The sequence below is a fragment of the Arachis stenosperma genome, chromosome 9, assembly GCF_014773155.1.
Source record: "Arachis stenosperma cultivar V10309 chromosome 9, arast.V10309.gnm1.PFL2, whole genome shotgun sequence".
NCBI lineage: Eukaryota > Viridiplantae > Streptophyta > Magnoliopsida > Fabales > Fabaceae > Arachis > Arachis stenosperma.
The window spans coordinates 120,277,119-120,292,822 of NC_080385.1; the positions used below are offsets into that span (position 1 = coordinate 120,277,119).

Consider the following 15,704-nt stretch of genomic DNA (forward strand, 5'->3'; position numbering starts at 1 on the left):
GCTGTTACCACATCCATTAAATGCATATGCAGTTTATGATATGCAGATAAACTGACCAAATAACGTAATGTTATCGCATCCACTACAGGGGAATACGTTTTTTTATAATCTATACCGGGCCTTTGTGAAAAATCTTGTGCTACAAGTCGGGCTTTGTAGCGCACAACTTCATTTTTCTCATTTCGTTTTCTCACAAATATTCATCGGTATCCAACAGGTTTTACATCTTCAGGTGTACGGACTACAGGTCCAAAGACTTCACGTTTTGCAAGTGAGTCTAATTCGGCCTTCATGGCTTCTTTCCATTTTGGCCAATCATTCCTTTGTCGACATTCTTCGACTGATCTTGGCTCAAGATCCTTACTTTCATGCATGATATTTAATGCCACATTATATGCAAATATTTCATTGACAATTGTCTTATTTCGGTCCCATTTCTCTCCTATAAAGACATAATTTATCGAGATCTCGTCATTTTCACAATTTTCATGTACCTGAATGTCTTCTGGCGTTAACATTATATCAGAATTTTGGACAACTGCAGGTGTCTCTTCTATGTCTTTTTCAACAGGAATTGTATTTACCTCTTTTCTCTTTCGAGGATTTTTATCTTTGGAACCGACAGGCCTGCGACGCTTCTGGCGTGTATTTGCTTTAGTGGTTATTTGTCTTACCGGGACATCAATTCGAATTTGGACATTTTCTGTCCTGCCACGCTTCTGGCGTGAATTTGCTTCAGTGGCTACTTGTCCTACTGGGAGATCAATTCGAATTGGGACATTTTCCGCTGGTATATAAGATTTGGTTATCCTCTTTGTATCGGAAAATGCATCAGACAATTCATTTGCTATTCTTTGCAAATGTATAATCTTTTGAACTTCTAGTTCACATTACCCTGATCGAAGATCTAAATGCATCAACGATGATACATTCCAATTAAGTTCCTTTTCAGAAAGCTTATTCTCTCCTCCTAATGTTGGAAATTTTGATTCATCAAAATGACAATCCACAAATCGGGTTTTAAATACATCTCCCATTTGTATCTCAAGATACCTCACTATAAAGGGAGAATCATATCCAACATATATCTCCAATTTTCTTTGGGGTCCTATTTTGGTGCGATTAGGTGGTACAATGAGAACATATATCACACACCCAAATATTCTTAAATGGGAGACATTTGGCTGCTGGCCAAAAGCTAATTGCATAGGAGAGAACTGATGGTAACTCGTTGGCCTCAAACGAATAAGTGCTGCGGCATGTAAAATAGCATGCCCCCAAACCGAGGTTGGGAGATTTGTTCTCATAAGCAAGGGTCTAGCAATTAATTGGAGGCGTTTAATAAGTGATTCTGCTAACCCATTTTGTGTGTGAACATAAGCTACTGGATGTTCAACACTTATTCCATTAGCCATACAATAAGCATCAAAAGCTTGGGAAGTAAATTCACCAGCATTATCAAGGCGAATTGCTTTGATTGGATTTTATGGAAATTGTGCTTTTAATCGAATAATTTGAGCCAGTAATCTTGCAAACGCCAGGTTGCGAGAAGACAATAAGCACACATGTGACCATCTCGAAGATGCGTATATTAAGACCATAAAATATCTGAAAGATCCACATGGTGGATGAATAGGTCCACATATATCACCTTGAATCCTTTCTAGGAATTCAGGGGACTCAAATCCAATCTTTACTAGTGATGACCTTAAAATTAACTTTCCCTGAGAACATGCAGCACAACAAATTCACTAGTCTTAAGAATCTTCTAGTTCTTTAGTGAATGTCCATGAGAGTTTTCAATAATTTTCCTCATCATGGTTGTTTCCGGATGACCCAATCTATCATGCCAAGTTATGAATTCATTTAGACTAGTAAACTTTTGGTTTACAGTGACATGTGATTCAATTGCACTAATCTTGGTATAATATAACCCAGATGAAAGTGAGGGTAATTTTTCTAATATAACTTTCTTATTTGAATCATGAGTTGTGATACATAAGTACTCATGGTTTTTCTCATTCATAGTCTCAATATGATATCCATTTCGGCGAATATCTTTAAAGCTCAACAAGTTTCTTCGAGACTTGGTAGACAATAGTGCATTATTTATTATGAATTTTGTTCCTCCAGGAAACAAAATTATAGCTCTTCCGGAGCCTTCTATCACATTGCCCAAGCCAATAATAGTATTAACATATTCTTCTTTTGGCACAAGATGGGTAAAATATATATCACTTTTAAGAATAGTGTGCGAACTTGCACTATCCGCAAGGCAAATATCTTCAGAATATGTCCTTGCCATTTTTCTTCAAAAAACAAATGATAATAATAACAAAATGAGTAGAAGTACATGCACAGTAAAATTATTCACATGAATACTTAACAAACACATACATATATCAAACTATTCCATCGTTGATCAAATAGACAAAATTTCCTTCAGAATCCTTAAAGAAATTAGATACATCATAATGAGTGGTAGAATTTTCATCATTTGAAACAAAATTTGTTTCCTTTTCTTTGTCATCTCTTTTCAAGGATGCTTGATAAAGATCAACTCGGTGCCTTGGGATACGACAGGTACGTGACCAATGGCCCTTTCCACCATAACGAAAGCATTTATCCTCAATTGATATACTTTGCCCATTATTTCTTTCTTTATCCTACTTCTGGTGAGATCTTTCTTGTGGACATAATTTCTTTTCCTTCCATAATTTTTCTTGTTATCAAAATATTACCATTTACCTCTTCTAGGGTTAATTGCCGCATTTACTTCAGAAAATGGGCGGCGCCAACTGAACGCGCTTCATGAATACTTAAAAGTAACTCATTGTTGCGTTCAGCAACAAGAAAACAAGAAAATAACTCAGCATATTTTTAAATTCTTTTTCTCGATACCGCTGCTGCAGGAGCACATTCAAGATATGGAAGGTCGATAAAATTTTCTCTAACATATCGGGCTTGAGGAAGTATCACCGTCTTTCAATGATTGTACCTTTCTTTAAGGTCTTTCCACAGATCTGTAAGATCTTTTAATGTATGATATTCATTTTTCAATCATACTTCAAGATGTCGACGAAGGAAAATCATAGCTTTGGCTTTATCCTTCTGGGATTATTTTCAGCCTTAATGGTATCTCCAAGATCCATTGAATCAAGATGGATTTTAAAATCTAGTATCCATGATAAATAATTATTTCCAGATATATTAAGAGCATTGAATTCAAGATGAAAGAGCTTCAACATAATGAAAATTTGTTACCTAGAATCTTCCTAAAATTTCGTTAGAGTTTCGTGCTAATAACGTGTTATAAAATAACTAAATAGAAAAATAAAGAAGAGATAACAAATATAAAATAAAGAAATATAAAGAGAGAGAAAGAAGTATTGCAACATAAAGATAGAGAGAATTGTTTATTGCTTTTGTGTATCTCATCAACGGAGGCTTAACCTCCTATTTATATATGTACAAGAGTCCTCTTTTTCCTCTTTCATTAAATGTAATTACCTTGGTAATATGGCACTTCACTATAGAAAAATTAAGCCATCCAAGTCATCCGTGGTCAATGGTCATCCATATCCTTATCACAACATGCTTGACCGGTCTATTCAATATTTATTTATTTAATATTTTTAGTCAATTATCATATTATTTTTGCTTTAACAACCTATTAAACTCCTAAAAGAAATGTTCTAAACAAAACTATTTAAATTAGCAACTCGTTTTTTGTTGTAGATTAAAAGAATGTGATCGACTAAAAAAAATCTATGTTTTAAGAGTTTATTATTATTAGAATAAAAAATTTGTCCATTCAAAGAATCAAGACAATCTGATGAAAGATTATGGCTGATGTTCGGTTTTGAAACGCCTTGTCTTTGACAACAGCCAACCATGAACATTCAAAAATTAGCTAATTTTTATTGAAATTAAACTAAACTTGCTTCAAAACTAGTTTTTAATAATATTTGATAGGGTCATTTAGCAAACAAAAAATATATTGAAGGAAAATAAAAAGTGTTTATGGTGAGTCTTAGATCGTAGACAAGATTAAGGCAAATAGTAAATTATATATGAAGGTTACATAATTGATATGTACCAGAAGACAACACAACTTTTATGTATAATAAGATACTTGCAAATTTTAATGTGGAAAGATCATTCGATTGATATAATTTTAATTTATTTTTCAATATTTTAGTTATTGATTTCGTGTATTTGATATTTGAATATTGAAATTTCAATTTTATATGAACTCAACTTTCTTATTAAAACTAAAGTACTAAAATTATCTAAAACTAATTAACGTACCAACAAATTTATTCATACAATACTACAACATTTTGGAACTAAACCAACATTTAAAAAGTGTTGCCTAAAGGTTGTCTTTGATCTATAACAACGTTTTGAGACTTGAGGCAACCTTTTTTGGGAGGGGCGGGAGGTGGCTTGCAGATGCGGCCATTGCCTTAAGTCGAGGCAATGCTTTTTTGCTTCAAAAGTAACGCTTCGGAAGACAACTCTTTAAAAGCATTGCTTATTCATTAAAATAGACAACACTTCTGAACTGTGTTTTAGACAACACTTTATACCTGTTCTTTTAGCTGTCATGCTTCAGCTACTAGCAAAAAACGTTGCGTCTTCTTTTGAGTATGCAACACGTTGAAGTGTTACCTATTGTACATGGTGAAATGTTGCCTATCAGTTTGATATGCAACCCATATAAATGTTACTTCTAAACTAAATATGCAACCATTGAAAGGTTGTCTTTTTAGCTAAAAATAAGGATTGCTTTTGCAGTGAAAATACAAAAAAGACATGTATAATCATTTTAATTATTATATAAATTTATACACAATAAAATTTAGAAAAGAGATAAAACCTTAATAACTAATGAAGTTCTAATTAAAATGGATATTAAAAGGTTCAATTAGCATTTTAAATACATATATTCATGTTTGCCAATGAATCTCGTAACAATTTGCTGAAGATTATTAGGATGCTTGGTTGAAAACTCATCAGAACCAAAAACAGAAAATGCTTACCACTTTTGAAGCTCATTTCATTTGCATGCTAGAGAAGATGATTGAGGTTCTTTTCACTCTTTCCCTGACCCTAAAAATGAGGATGGAGATGAACCAGAAACATGGATGTGCTGAAGGAAAAGATTTTAGCCTGGTTAAGAACTCATCAAATTCGAAAACAAAAGATTGCTGCTGAAGACAAAGACTCTAACTTAGTTGAACGCTCATCAGCTATGGAAGACCTCCAATGTTTTGATTGTCTAGAGAATTACAAATACTTGATTAAACTACTCCTGATTTTGAGAAGTCAGGTAATAATGTGCATGCAGAGATGGAAAAAGAACTTCAACCTAGGAAATTAGAAAGTTTCTTATCATAAACCTTAGGCAGAAGCTGAAAGATCAACCAAAGTAGACTTGGTTTAATGCATGTATCCCCAGCAAGTTTGAATTAAATGCCCCTGCTCACCAATAAAATGCATAGTTAACAAAATTCATTAACAATCACACTCTACACTTAAGCTGATTCATTCACCATATAGCTTCACTTTATGAGAGAAAAAGAAACAACAGGAACAAAATAAAATAGTAATCATAGCAAGCATTCACAATCCTATCTCTCAACTATTTTTCCCCTGCCTGAAAAATTAAATAAATAAATTAGTCTACAAGCACGAGAGGATCCCATGCTAAGCTTTTTGAATCTAATAATGCTTCTTCGGCCATCCCTATTGGAGGTCCAAGGAGACTCTAGAAGACTTCTCGTAATTGAGATTCATCTGCTTCTTTGAAATTATTTTATAATCTTGGTTTAGTCTTCAGGTAGTGTAATTGCATAGAGTGCCTCATGGCCCATATATGCAAGAATGAAAAGGTTCCAATTTTTTTTTTTTTTTTTTTTTGCGCCTGGTGCAGTACCAAATACAGAAGTCAATAAATACATACCTAGTCCAGTTCCAGCACGGTTTCCAGGCCAAATATTTTCTAACATCAACCTACAAGGATGCCAGCTTACCACTATGAATTGAACCTAAACTCCAAGAGATGGCAAAATTTGATGCAAGAAAGCAGTCATTTGCAACCTTTAACCAACACTTGAGACTCATGTCAAATAGAAAAGCATGGCGAGTGGCCATTAATATAGAATACTTAGTGTGACATTCTACAGAACATGGATACAACACCATACCCAGCACAGCTAAACACATCTATGGGCATGGAAATTCTAAATAACATAGGACACAACATGGCCAGTTACAAAAATTTGTATTGAAAAATTATTATATAAGCATAAATATTAAAACAGATAAACGATCATTTAAGAATTAGCATAGGTCATCGAGGTATGTCATAAAAGAATTTATACATATGCTTGCACTTACAAGCCTTCAGGAGCGTAGGTTTGGGATCATAGCCTCAATGAAATTGGCAACTAGTTCAAAACTTAAAATACTCAAGAAATAAAATGACTAATATGCATGTTACTAAAATGACTAATGAACTATTATATTAAAAAATAAGAACTAAATACTCAAGAAATTATATTTAGAGAAAATGAAATTGTAATAACAACAAATACTTGGCAATTATTTCTCCTCAATCCTCTTTCCCTAACTATCTACTTTCTCAATCCCAGAAAAACAGCACAAGAACTAAAGCGAGCGCATGAAGGTACGCACGCCCAAATCTCAACCCTAAAATAGAAATTGAAATCTCAGTTCCACACTCCTTTAATTTGCTCCACAACACAATACACACACACATACCCAAATCTCAACCCCAAAATCGAAATTGAAATCTCAGTTCCACACTCCTTTAATTTGCTCCATAACACAATCCGAATTATAAAATAGGTTTTGTCAAACACAATCACAATTTAATCTAATCAATTACAAAAATACAAAAAAAATCTAACCAAGATTTATTGTTCCACAAGTGCAGGATTTATCACATTGCTAAAATCCAATCAAAAGTCTAAAACAATTAAACTAAAATCACATTGCTAAACTGTGATTACTGAAAAATGAAACAACAATTTACATCAAACCTAAGAGGTATTTGAAGGTGCGTGACAAATTGGTAGAATCTTTGTCCTTCGACATGGTCGAACTCTAAACTGCAAAAACAATGAAAAGAAGAAAAGGATTATGTGAGCTTCTTCAATCGATTAGACTGAAAGAGATGTGTGTGGGCCTGTGGGGAGAGAGAGAGATGTATACTGGAACTAGTTTTGTTATTTCAAAAATGCAACTAAATTAACCAAGTAATATGTAAAATCAATCTGCAAGCCTTCAAGGACGACGACGGAGGAAGAGATGCCTGAGGACCGAGGCTGAGGCGAGAGGCTTGAGAGAAAGAGGTGAACGACAGAGAATTGTCGATTTGTTTGAGAGGACAGAGGACCACGACACGGCGGAGCAGAGCAGAGGATTCAAAACGGCGGAGCAGATTAAATGTTTCAGAACGGCACGAGCAGAAAAACATAGCAGAGCAGAACACGGCGCGAGCTCGAGCAATGAGGAACACTACGACGGCGAGCAGAGAAGAGGATTACAGCGCAAGGTAGAAACGATAACAGAAGAGCAAGGCAGAGACGGTGCCGGAGGTGAAGAAAGTGGCGATGGCACAACTTCTCTCTCCGTCGTCTTCTTCTCCTTTCACTTCTTCCTCGTTCGATGGCGGCTCTCTTTTCTTCTCTCTTCTCTTTCTTCTTCTCCTGCCTTTTTCCAGTGCAACGTAGAACCCTAATCCTCTTTTGGTCGGTCTTTTCTAAATTCTAATATTAACCTTGTGTTTTATTGTTAGGTTGTTTTTGCTTTTTTCTATTAAGTTGGATTTATATAATTTTGTGTATTCAAATTTTTTCTGCTAGGGTTTAGATATGAGTGAAGGGGTGGGGAGGAGAGTTGTGTGTCTATAAAGAGGGTGATATACAGTGAGGCAAGGTAATGGGAAGGAGGAGGAGGCTACTAAGGGTTTTAAGGAAAAACATGGGAAGGTTTTTTTTCGTGACATGGTGATTGGCCAGATGAGACTTTAGATGAAGAGAGGTTAGCCAAAGTGATTAAAGAGAATCACAGGAATCCGCATCTTTTTCGGATCATCTTCTTAGAAGAAGGGCTGGCAGCGTTATCTGTACCACATAAAGAGGCTATCGTCGTCAAAGTCTTGGGCAACATATGAGTTACATGTCGATAGTGCATAAGTTAGATATGGTGTGAAGATTAAAGGGTGGGTTTCAAGTTTTGGACATTTTCGGGTGAAGATTGATGTTTTTGAAGATCAGGAGATGATTTTACTTGGTGGTCTTTGGATGATATATGGGTTCTATCTTGCTGTAAAGCCACAATCACCTGAATTCTTTTCAAAGGAGGAGGTTTTTGGATCCACCATAGTATGGGTACGCTTTTATGACTTAGGGATTCGTTACTATTATGAGAGGCCTATGTTGAGGATTGCCGCCAGTAAAAGTTGATGTAGCAACTAAGATGGTAGCGAGAGAGAAGTATGGCTTGTATGGAGATTGATTTTAGCGTTCCTATTATTCGTAGTGTTGAGGTGGATGGGAGGGTTTTCGATCTTAAATATAAAAGTCTTGAGTTGGTCTGTAATATGTGTGGTTGTTGTGGGTATGTTGGTGTGGACTATAAATTGATTAGTTCAATTTCGACAAACATTGATAAAACAGGGGTAAATGAAGCCAAGGGACAAGAGCATGAGAAGATGGATCGTGTACCGTTTTCTTCTAATATTGAGAAGTCTTTTGTTTTTTGGTAGTGCTACAATTGGGATAGAGAAGAGTAAAGATAAGGAATTGCATGTAATGAAAGTGGCACATGCAGGAGATGCGACGTGGACCAAGGTGGAAAGAAAGGCAAAGAACAAGAAGGTCTTTTCGGGTATTCATGACCAAGATAAGTCCAAAAAAGCTTATGTGGATAAATCTTCTAATTATGTTGCCAAAGGAGAGCTTATTACGAAAGGCATCAATGGGATTGAATCATCTTCACACATGAGTAAGGGCAATCAACTACTAAATGAAGTGAGAAAATTTAAATTAGCTTCGTCAGGTTTTACCTCTTTTCAAGGTGTGACGGGTGGCAAGTAAGGAACTGGTTTAGCACGGGCAAAGGTTTATTCGTAAGGCGCTGTGACTTTTAAAACGCCATTCAGAAGCAAATTAAAGAGATTAAGGTCTAATTCTCTTAAGAGTTTTCCGATTGAGAATGGCGTGATAAGCACACAGGATGGTAACGAGCTTTTTGTCGATAATGGGCACAGTGCGGTTATAGTGGAGGCCCCACTTACTACCCTCAACTAATCTGAGCTGTGGGTCTTATTCTGAGTAATATTGATATGGATTGTGCAAATATTATAGTTTGAATGTGAGAGGTGCCAGAAATAAATTGGCTCGGGGTGCATCTGAAACAATTGGTAAAGAATTTTCATCCGTACATTTTTATTATTTTAGAGACTCATCGTGCTTTCTAGAAGGTGGTTGTTTTTTGGAACATATTAGGTTATACTCCTATTCATATTGAAGAAGCGAAGGGGCATAGTGGAGGTATTTGGATGTTCTTTGCATGGCCCGGAGTGTCTTGCAATGTCGTGGCAGCGAGTTCGCAAGTGGTCTGTATTGAGTTTTCGAATGGAGGTCTCTCGTGGGTCTATGCAGCAATTTATGCAAGTCCAGTTCCTAGTATAAGGGAAGAAGTTTGGAGTGTTTTGTCACATTTCTCCAGAAATTATTCAAGTCCTTTGTTAGCTATTGGAGATTTTAATTAGATCCTTTTTTCATCTGAAGTTAAAGGTGAGAACTTTGTCTCTCGAAGGACAGAGTGGTTTAGAGCTCTCTTAGATGAGTGTGGTTTGATTGATTTGGGAGCTCATGGATACTTGTACACTTGGTTCAGACATATTCAGGGTAATCGGTTCATTTCGAAGGGGCTAGATAGGGGGTTGTGGCTACAGATGCTTGGTGTTTTCGTTTTCCGGAAAGCTATATGGAGAATTTGGCGAGGATGCATTCTGACCACTGTCTCATTCTGGTGCGATGTCAAGGTAATGATAGAAGAACTGGGATAAAACCTTTTCATTTTCAAGTAGCTTGGTCTTATCATCCAAGTTTTTCTTCGGTGGTCAAGGGTGCTTGGGACAAGGGTAGACCCAACCTTATTCGATGCCTTTCTCAGGTCAAAGATGATGCTTTGGCCTTTAACTGAGATTTCTTTGGGAACATTTTTAAGAGAAAGAGGGATTTGGAGAAGCGTTTGACCTGTATCCAACAGAGAATGGAAAGAGTTGATGCTCTATCCCTTATATAGGAAGAGAGGGACTTACAGTCTGAATATAATAATCTGCTTATGCAAGAGGAGTTATTTTGATATCAAAAATCGCGAGAGAACTGGGTATGACTTGGAGATAGGAATACTAAATTCTTTCGTATGCAAACCATTATGCGAAGGAAGCGTAACAAGGTACAAGGGTTGTTCTTGGAGGATGGAAGATGGAGTACTAATCCGCAGGAGCTCGAAGACGGTGCAGTTAGATTTTATAGGGATTTTTTTATGTGGAACAGGTAGACATTGATGTGATGAGGGATCAGGAATTACCTATTTCATCTCGTGAAGCTATTGAAAGTCTTACAAGAGATATGTTTCTAAAAAAGAGGTTAGGAAGGTGGTTATGGGCATGAACTCTTTTAAGGCCCCAGGTGTCGATGGTTTTCACGCTTTTTTCTTCAAAGGATATTGAAAAGTGGTTGGTACAGAGGTTTGGGAGTTTGTTAAGAAGGCTTTTGCTGGGTTTAATCTGGATAGTGCTCTGTTTGACACTTTAGTGGTGCTAATTCCTAAAGTTGATAACCCGTCTCGCATGAAAGAGTTTCGTCCTATCAGCCTCTGTAATGTCATCTACAAGATTATAACTAAGGAGGTTGTAGAGAGGTTACGACCTTTTCTGCAAGATATCATGGGTCCTCTGCAGGGAGCTTTTATTCCGGGAAGGGGTGTCCCAGACAATATCACTATAGCCCAAGAAGTTCTTCATTTTATGAAGAAAACCAAATAAAAATGAGTGCTCTTTCTTTTAAAATTGACCTAAAAAAGGCTTATGACAGGGTGAACTGGAATTTTTTTGAGTAATATCTCCTAATGTTTGGCTTTTCAGATACTATTATTTCTCTTATTATGAAATGTGTACGGTCTTCCTCCGTTTCTCTAATGTGAAATGGTAACCAGTTGGATGGTTTTCAGCCAAAGAGGGGTTTGAGACAAGGAGACCCTATGTCTCCTTATTTATTTGTTATTGTATAGAGAGGTTGAGTTACCTCATTTTTAAGCAAGTGGAAGTTCGTAGATGAAAACCAGCGACTGTGTCTAGGGGAGGTCTTGTGATCTCTGATCTCTTTTTGCGGACGACCTTATCCTTTTTTGTAAAGCGAAAAAAAGAAATAGGGCTTTTTCGGAAAAATTTTGAGACAAAATTGAAATAAATTTCGAACAAATTAGAGACAAAATTTTTCTTTTGAACAAAATTGAGACGAATTTTTTTTGTCCCAAAAATTCTTGTTGCTAATTTACATTTTGTCTGAAATTTCGTCCAAAATTTTTTTTAGACGATTTTATGATAGATTTCGAATAGGCATTTATCTAACTATTATGATGTATTTTAGACAAATTTTAGACAGATTATCCAACGTAAAGACAATATATTTCAGACAAATTTCAAACGTAAAAATATTTTATTTTAGACAAATTTCAAACAACAAATATACTTTATTTCAGACAAATTTCTAACGAATTTAGTCAAATATAAAAAAAATTTTCGAACAAATTTTTGACAAATCAAATATTTCTTTTCAATTAAATTTCAAACAAATTTAATTTAAAAGAATTTACGTATTTGAAACAAATCTCATCCAAAACAAAAAATTATTTTCGCACAAATTTTCTACAAATTTAATATAATATTTCAAACAATTTTCATACAAAATAATTTTTTATTTAATATATAAATATTTTAGAAAATAAATTGTATTCGATCTACTTTCTATATTAAGACCATCATAATCATTTTTTTCATATTACATCATCGAAATTATAAACGCATAATAAAGTCATGAAAAAATTAATTACCATAAAAGAGTTAAAAAAATATTTATTATTAAAATACTTTTGTCTATAAATGTAATCAAACTAAAATAAGAAAAAAATAATTAAACAAAAACAAAGAAAGCCTTTAAAAAGGTCACAAATCATGAATAAATTAAAATGTACTAATTAATTCACCTAAAAATTCCTTAATCTAAATAAGAAAAAAACATATACTCTAGACATCAATCACTCATATTATCATTAAAACTTGTCCCAAGCTCATCTTGGGCAGAAACAAACATAGTTGAAGGAAGTGAAAGATTCAACTTTTTACATAAAGTATGAAGTGTCTTTTCAGTAGAACCAATCTTTTTTTTTTTTGTTGAACTTTTAGTTGATGTCCTTGATCTTTTAACTTGTGCTCAGCATCATTCAACTTATCCTCTTGCTCTTTATTGATCATTTTTTGCTCCTTTAATGGACAAGTGTTTTTTCATTTTTTTTAGAACCTGACATCTAAAACAACATAAAGATTTATAAGATTAGTAACACATGTTGCATTTAATTTTCAATAACATATACATCATTGAAATAATTAAAATAATAACAATGTAAAATAATACTTAGTTGCCAAAACAATCAATTAGGATGTAAAATAAAGTGCTATTGTGCTTTAGTGCTAATATATGTACATATGAGCATTAATGAGTAAAACTATATGCATACATATACTACAAAAAAACTAATTTAGAAAAAGGAACTTCACGTAACAAATTTCACGAATGTCTAAAATTTGTAGTTTATTAGGAATGATAAGTTTTTTTTGTGATCACTACAAACTCTCAACAATGCCAACAAGGGAGTGAGTCACAAAACAAAGTACCAGAAACATAAAAACAAAGTTTTCAGATAATCATCAATAAAAAGATCAAAACAAGATGCTAAGACTACAATCATAAAACAAATAATGCAGAATCTACTGAACTACCATATATGAAATATAAAAAAACACCTAACTCTTTTTTATAGTCTCCTTAACTCTTGCAAATCACCCTCCTCTCCATTCGTTCCAAATGCCACTGATGCTTATACATCAGTATATGACCAATCAACACCTCCATAGTAATCACCACATATATTTCCTCCTATTCAGCTCCAAAACAACATGTTCCAAGAAGACAATCTGATCTATAAATAACTTGCATTTTTGCGACAAAGAACTGCAGTTCCTTCATTTCATGCTCAAAGATTATCTCATAAAAATACTTCCAATAAAAAAAGAACCTCAACCTCCAGTTTCACTTTAATTAAATCTTTTCTTCTGCTACTTGAGGCCTATAGACAATACATAAACCACATTGATAAATCTTTTCTTTTATACACCCTTTCAAAACCACCCATCTAGATCCATGAACAAAATATCACATAGAAAAAATTCTTTCACCATATACATATTATGCCACTAGAGGAATAAGCTAATAAAGTATACAAGGTCCAATTTAAACCAATTTTTGGACACTAATAAGGTATATAAGGTCTAGAAAATAATTAGAAAATAATATGATGATTCATAAATGATGCATTGCACTCTGCCTCACCTCATTCTCGTTGATTCCTGATGCATTGCAAGAATTCGGAGACGGCGACCTGTTTGATGGTATTGAACTACGGCACAGTTGCACATTCTGTTTGGGGACCATCTTGTACTGCAAAGCTTGCTTGTAGCTATGCTGTTCATCAACATAATAGATTATGAGTTCACAACTTTCCTCCATTTCTAAAATGCTTTGAATAAAAGCAAGTAACAAGCAATGGTTTCAACTTCCAACATTTAACCACACAAAATATGGAGAAAGATATATGTAGGAAAGCGTCTCTTACAATAGCTCTATAATACTCCCTCTCACGGAAGAATGAATCACCAAGTAGCACCTGCGAAATGGAAGCAATAAACATTTTAGAAGATTGAAAACTTAATAAATATATGAAGAGAAAAAAATTAGAAAACTTGAAAATTTGCACAGACCAAGCTCTCAGCTTTGAGGTGGGGACGGATTCAGTATTTGCAGCAGGTGAAGAAACAAGAAAACAACTCTGTTCAAAACACCATACAAAGGATACAATCAAAAGGGCAACAAAAATGAAAAAGGAGAATCACTGTAATGCAATTGTACCAAATGCATTTTTAGTTAACAATGCAGAAAGTAACCAATGCATAAAAATTTTTTTCAAATTCACCAATCATTCCCAATATTTCCTATCACAGACCAAGTAAGAACAAACCCTAACTTCTTAATAAGCCTCTAATCTTATACTTAGAAAGACCAAAGGACCAATGATAAACCTCCAAGCCATAATCTGACAAAGAGAACCATCATTAACAAGCAAATTGACAAAGAAACAAACAAGAATCACATCACTGCATACAAAAAATTGAGACTTGGCAAAGGACCCACAAAGGCGCAAAGTGGCAAGGGTCGGAGGTTGGCAGGGGTGCGAGGTCCGAGACCGGAGAGGCGGCCACATGCAGGAGGCAGAGATGAGTGGACGTGAAAGTTGTGACCTATAAGCGCGAACTACGAGGGTGGAGGTTGCCTGAGGTGCAAGGTCGGAGGCTAGCGAGGGTGCAAGTTCTGAGACCATAGGGTCGGAGGCAGCCAAAGGCAGAGGCAGAGTAGTGTGAGCGAGTTAAGGCTCTGTAACCTGTGAGCACAAAGCACGAGAGAGGGTGGTGGTCGCCTGAGTTGCTAGGTCGGAAGCTGACAGGAGTGCGACCTAAAAGTTCGGTGGCGACCACAGGTAAGAGGCAGAGCAGTGTGAATGATCGGGTGAGAGCTCTCTGTAAACTGAAACCAAAAGGGCTCTCTGTGAGGGGAGAGCAGTTTGTGAGAAGGAGATCAAAAACTGAAACCAAAAGGACAATTTTGAGCCGGTTTGGGAAGTAGCAGGAGCAACTTTTTTTATTTTTGATTATAAAAAGTCATAATTTGCGTGTTTGACACTATTTTAAAAAAGGTTTTTGACTTTTCAAAAAGTTAATTTACAGTTTTTCTGAAGAAGTAGAAATATATGACTTTCTGTTTCTTGATAAGTCATTCTACCATTTTTTTTAAAAAAATTTTAATTTCAAACAAAAAAAATTATTTTCCTTTTTGACTCTGTGAAAAATACTGACCTTTCACCACCATTTTCACGCAAGGTCTACTAGAAGTACTTGCCTTTCACCATCATTCTCATGCAATGTTCCAAATCTCATCATTTTCAGGTAATGATTCATCTGATGGAAGTATTGATCCTCCACCACCATTTTCATTTTTATACAATATTGTATCTGAACAACTTATTGTATATATTTCTTCTAAATATTTTTTTTACCATTTTATCATTATATTGTTTATTATTAAATTTGTATTTAACTGTGGTATAAAATTTTAGTTTTAATTTTATTTTTTTCACATGTGATTTTATAGCTTGCTATTATTTTCTTAGTTAATTATAGCAAGTTCTTGACCTTAATAAAGGAGAAGGAAGTTCTAATAGGAGTAAAAAATAAAAATAAAAATAGCAACAAAATATACATTGACACA

At 34.8% G+C, this 15,704-nt stretch overlaps 2 protein-coding genes across 24 annotated transcripts; both read right to left on the reverse strand.

The window, feature by feature from the left end:
- Nucleotides 1-4,066: 4,066 nt before the first annotated feature.
- LOC130948779 (uncharacterized) lies at nucleotides 4,067-8,282 on the reverse strand. 22 transcript variants are annotated; one of them, XM_057877646.1, is made up of 5 exons: nucleotides 7,284-8,282; nucleotides 7,071-7,139; nucleotides 5,969-6,018; nucleotides 5,046-5,484; nucleotides 4,207-4,674 (listed from the first exon to the last, which is right to left on the reverse strand). In XM_057877646.1, the coding sequence occupies exons 1-4, from the start codon at nucleotides 7,505-7,507 to the stop codon at nucleotides 5,426-5,428; spliced, it is 402 nt and encodes a 133-aa protein (XP_057733629.1). In that variant the 5' UTR covers nucleotides 7,508-8,282; the 3' UTR covers nucleotides 4,207-4,674; nucleotides 5,046-5,425. The 22 variants fall into 22 exon arrangements, 1 of the variants encoding a protein (XP_057733629.1); XR_009073264.1 differs by having other exon boundaries at nucleotides 4,212-4,674; nucleotides 5,046-5,155; nucleotides 5,406-5,484; nucleotides 7,071-8,280; XR_009073250.1 differs by having other exon boundaries at nucleotides 4,075-4,674; nucleotides 5,046-6,018; nucleotides 7,243-8,279.
- A 4,039-nt stretch (nucleotides 8,283-12,321) lies between these two features.
- On the reverse strand, nucleotides 12,322-15,016 carry LOC130951873 (uncharacterized). Of its 2 annotated transcripts, none has more exons than XM_057880623.1 (5): nucleotides 14,545-15,016; nucleotides 14,144-14,211; nucleotides 13,999-14,049; nucleotides 13,716-13,847; nucleotides 12,322-12,633 (listed from the first exon to the last, which is right to left on the reverse strand). In XM_057880623.1, the coding sequence occupies exons 1-5, from the start codon at nucleotides 14,758-14,760 to the stop codon at nucleotides 12,570-12,572; spliced, it is 531 nt and encodes a 176-aa protein (XP_057736606.1). In that variant the 5' UTR covers nucleotides 14,761-15,016; the 3' UTR covers nucleotides 12,322-12,569. The 2 variants fall into 2 exon arrangements, 1 of the variants encoding a protein (XP_057736606.1); XR_009074133.1 differs by having other exon boundaries at nucleotides 12,326-12,633; nucleotides 14,574-15,016.
- Nucleotides 15,017-15,704: the final 688 nt, after the last annotated feature.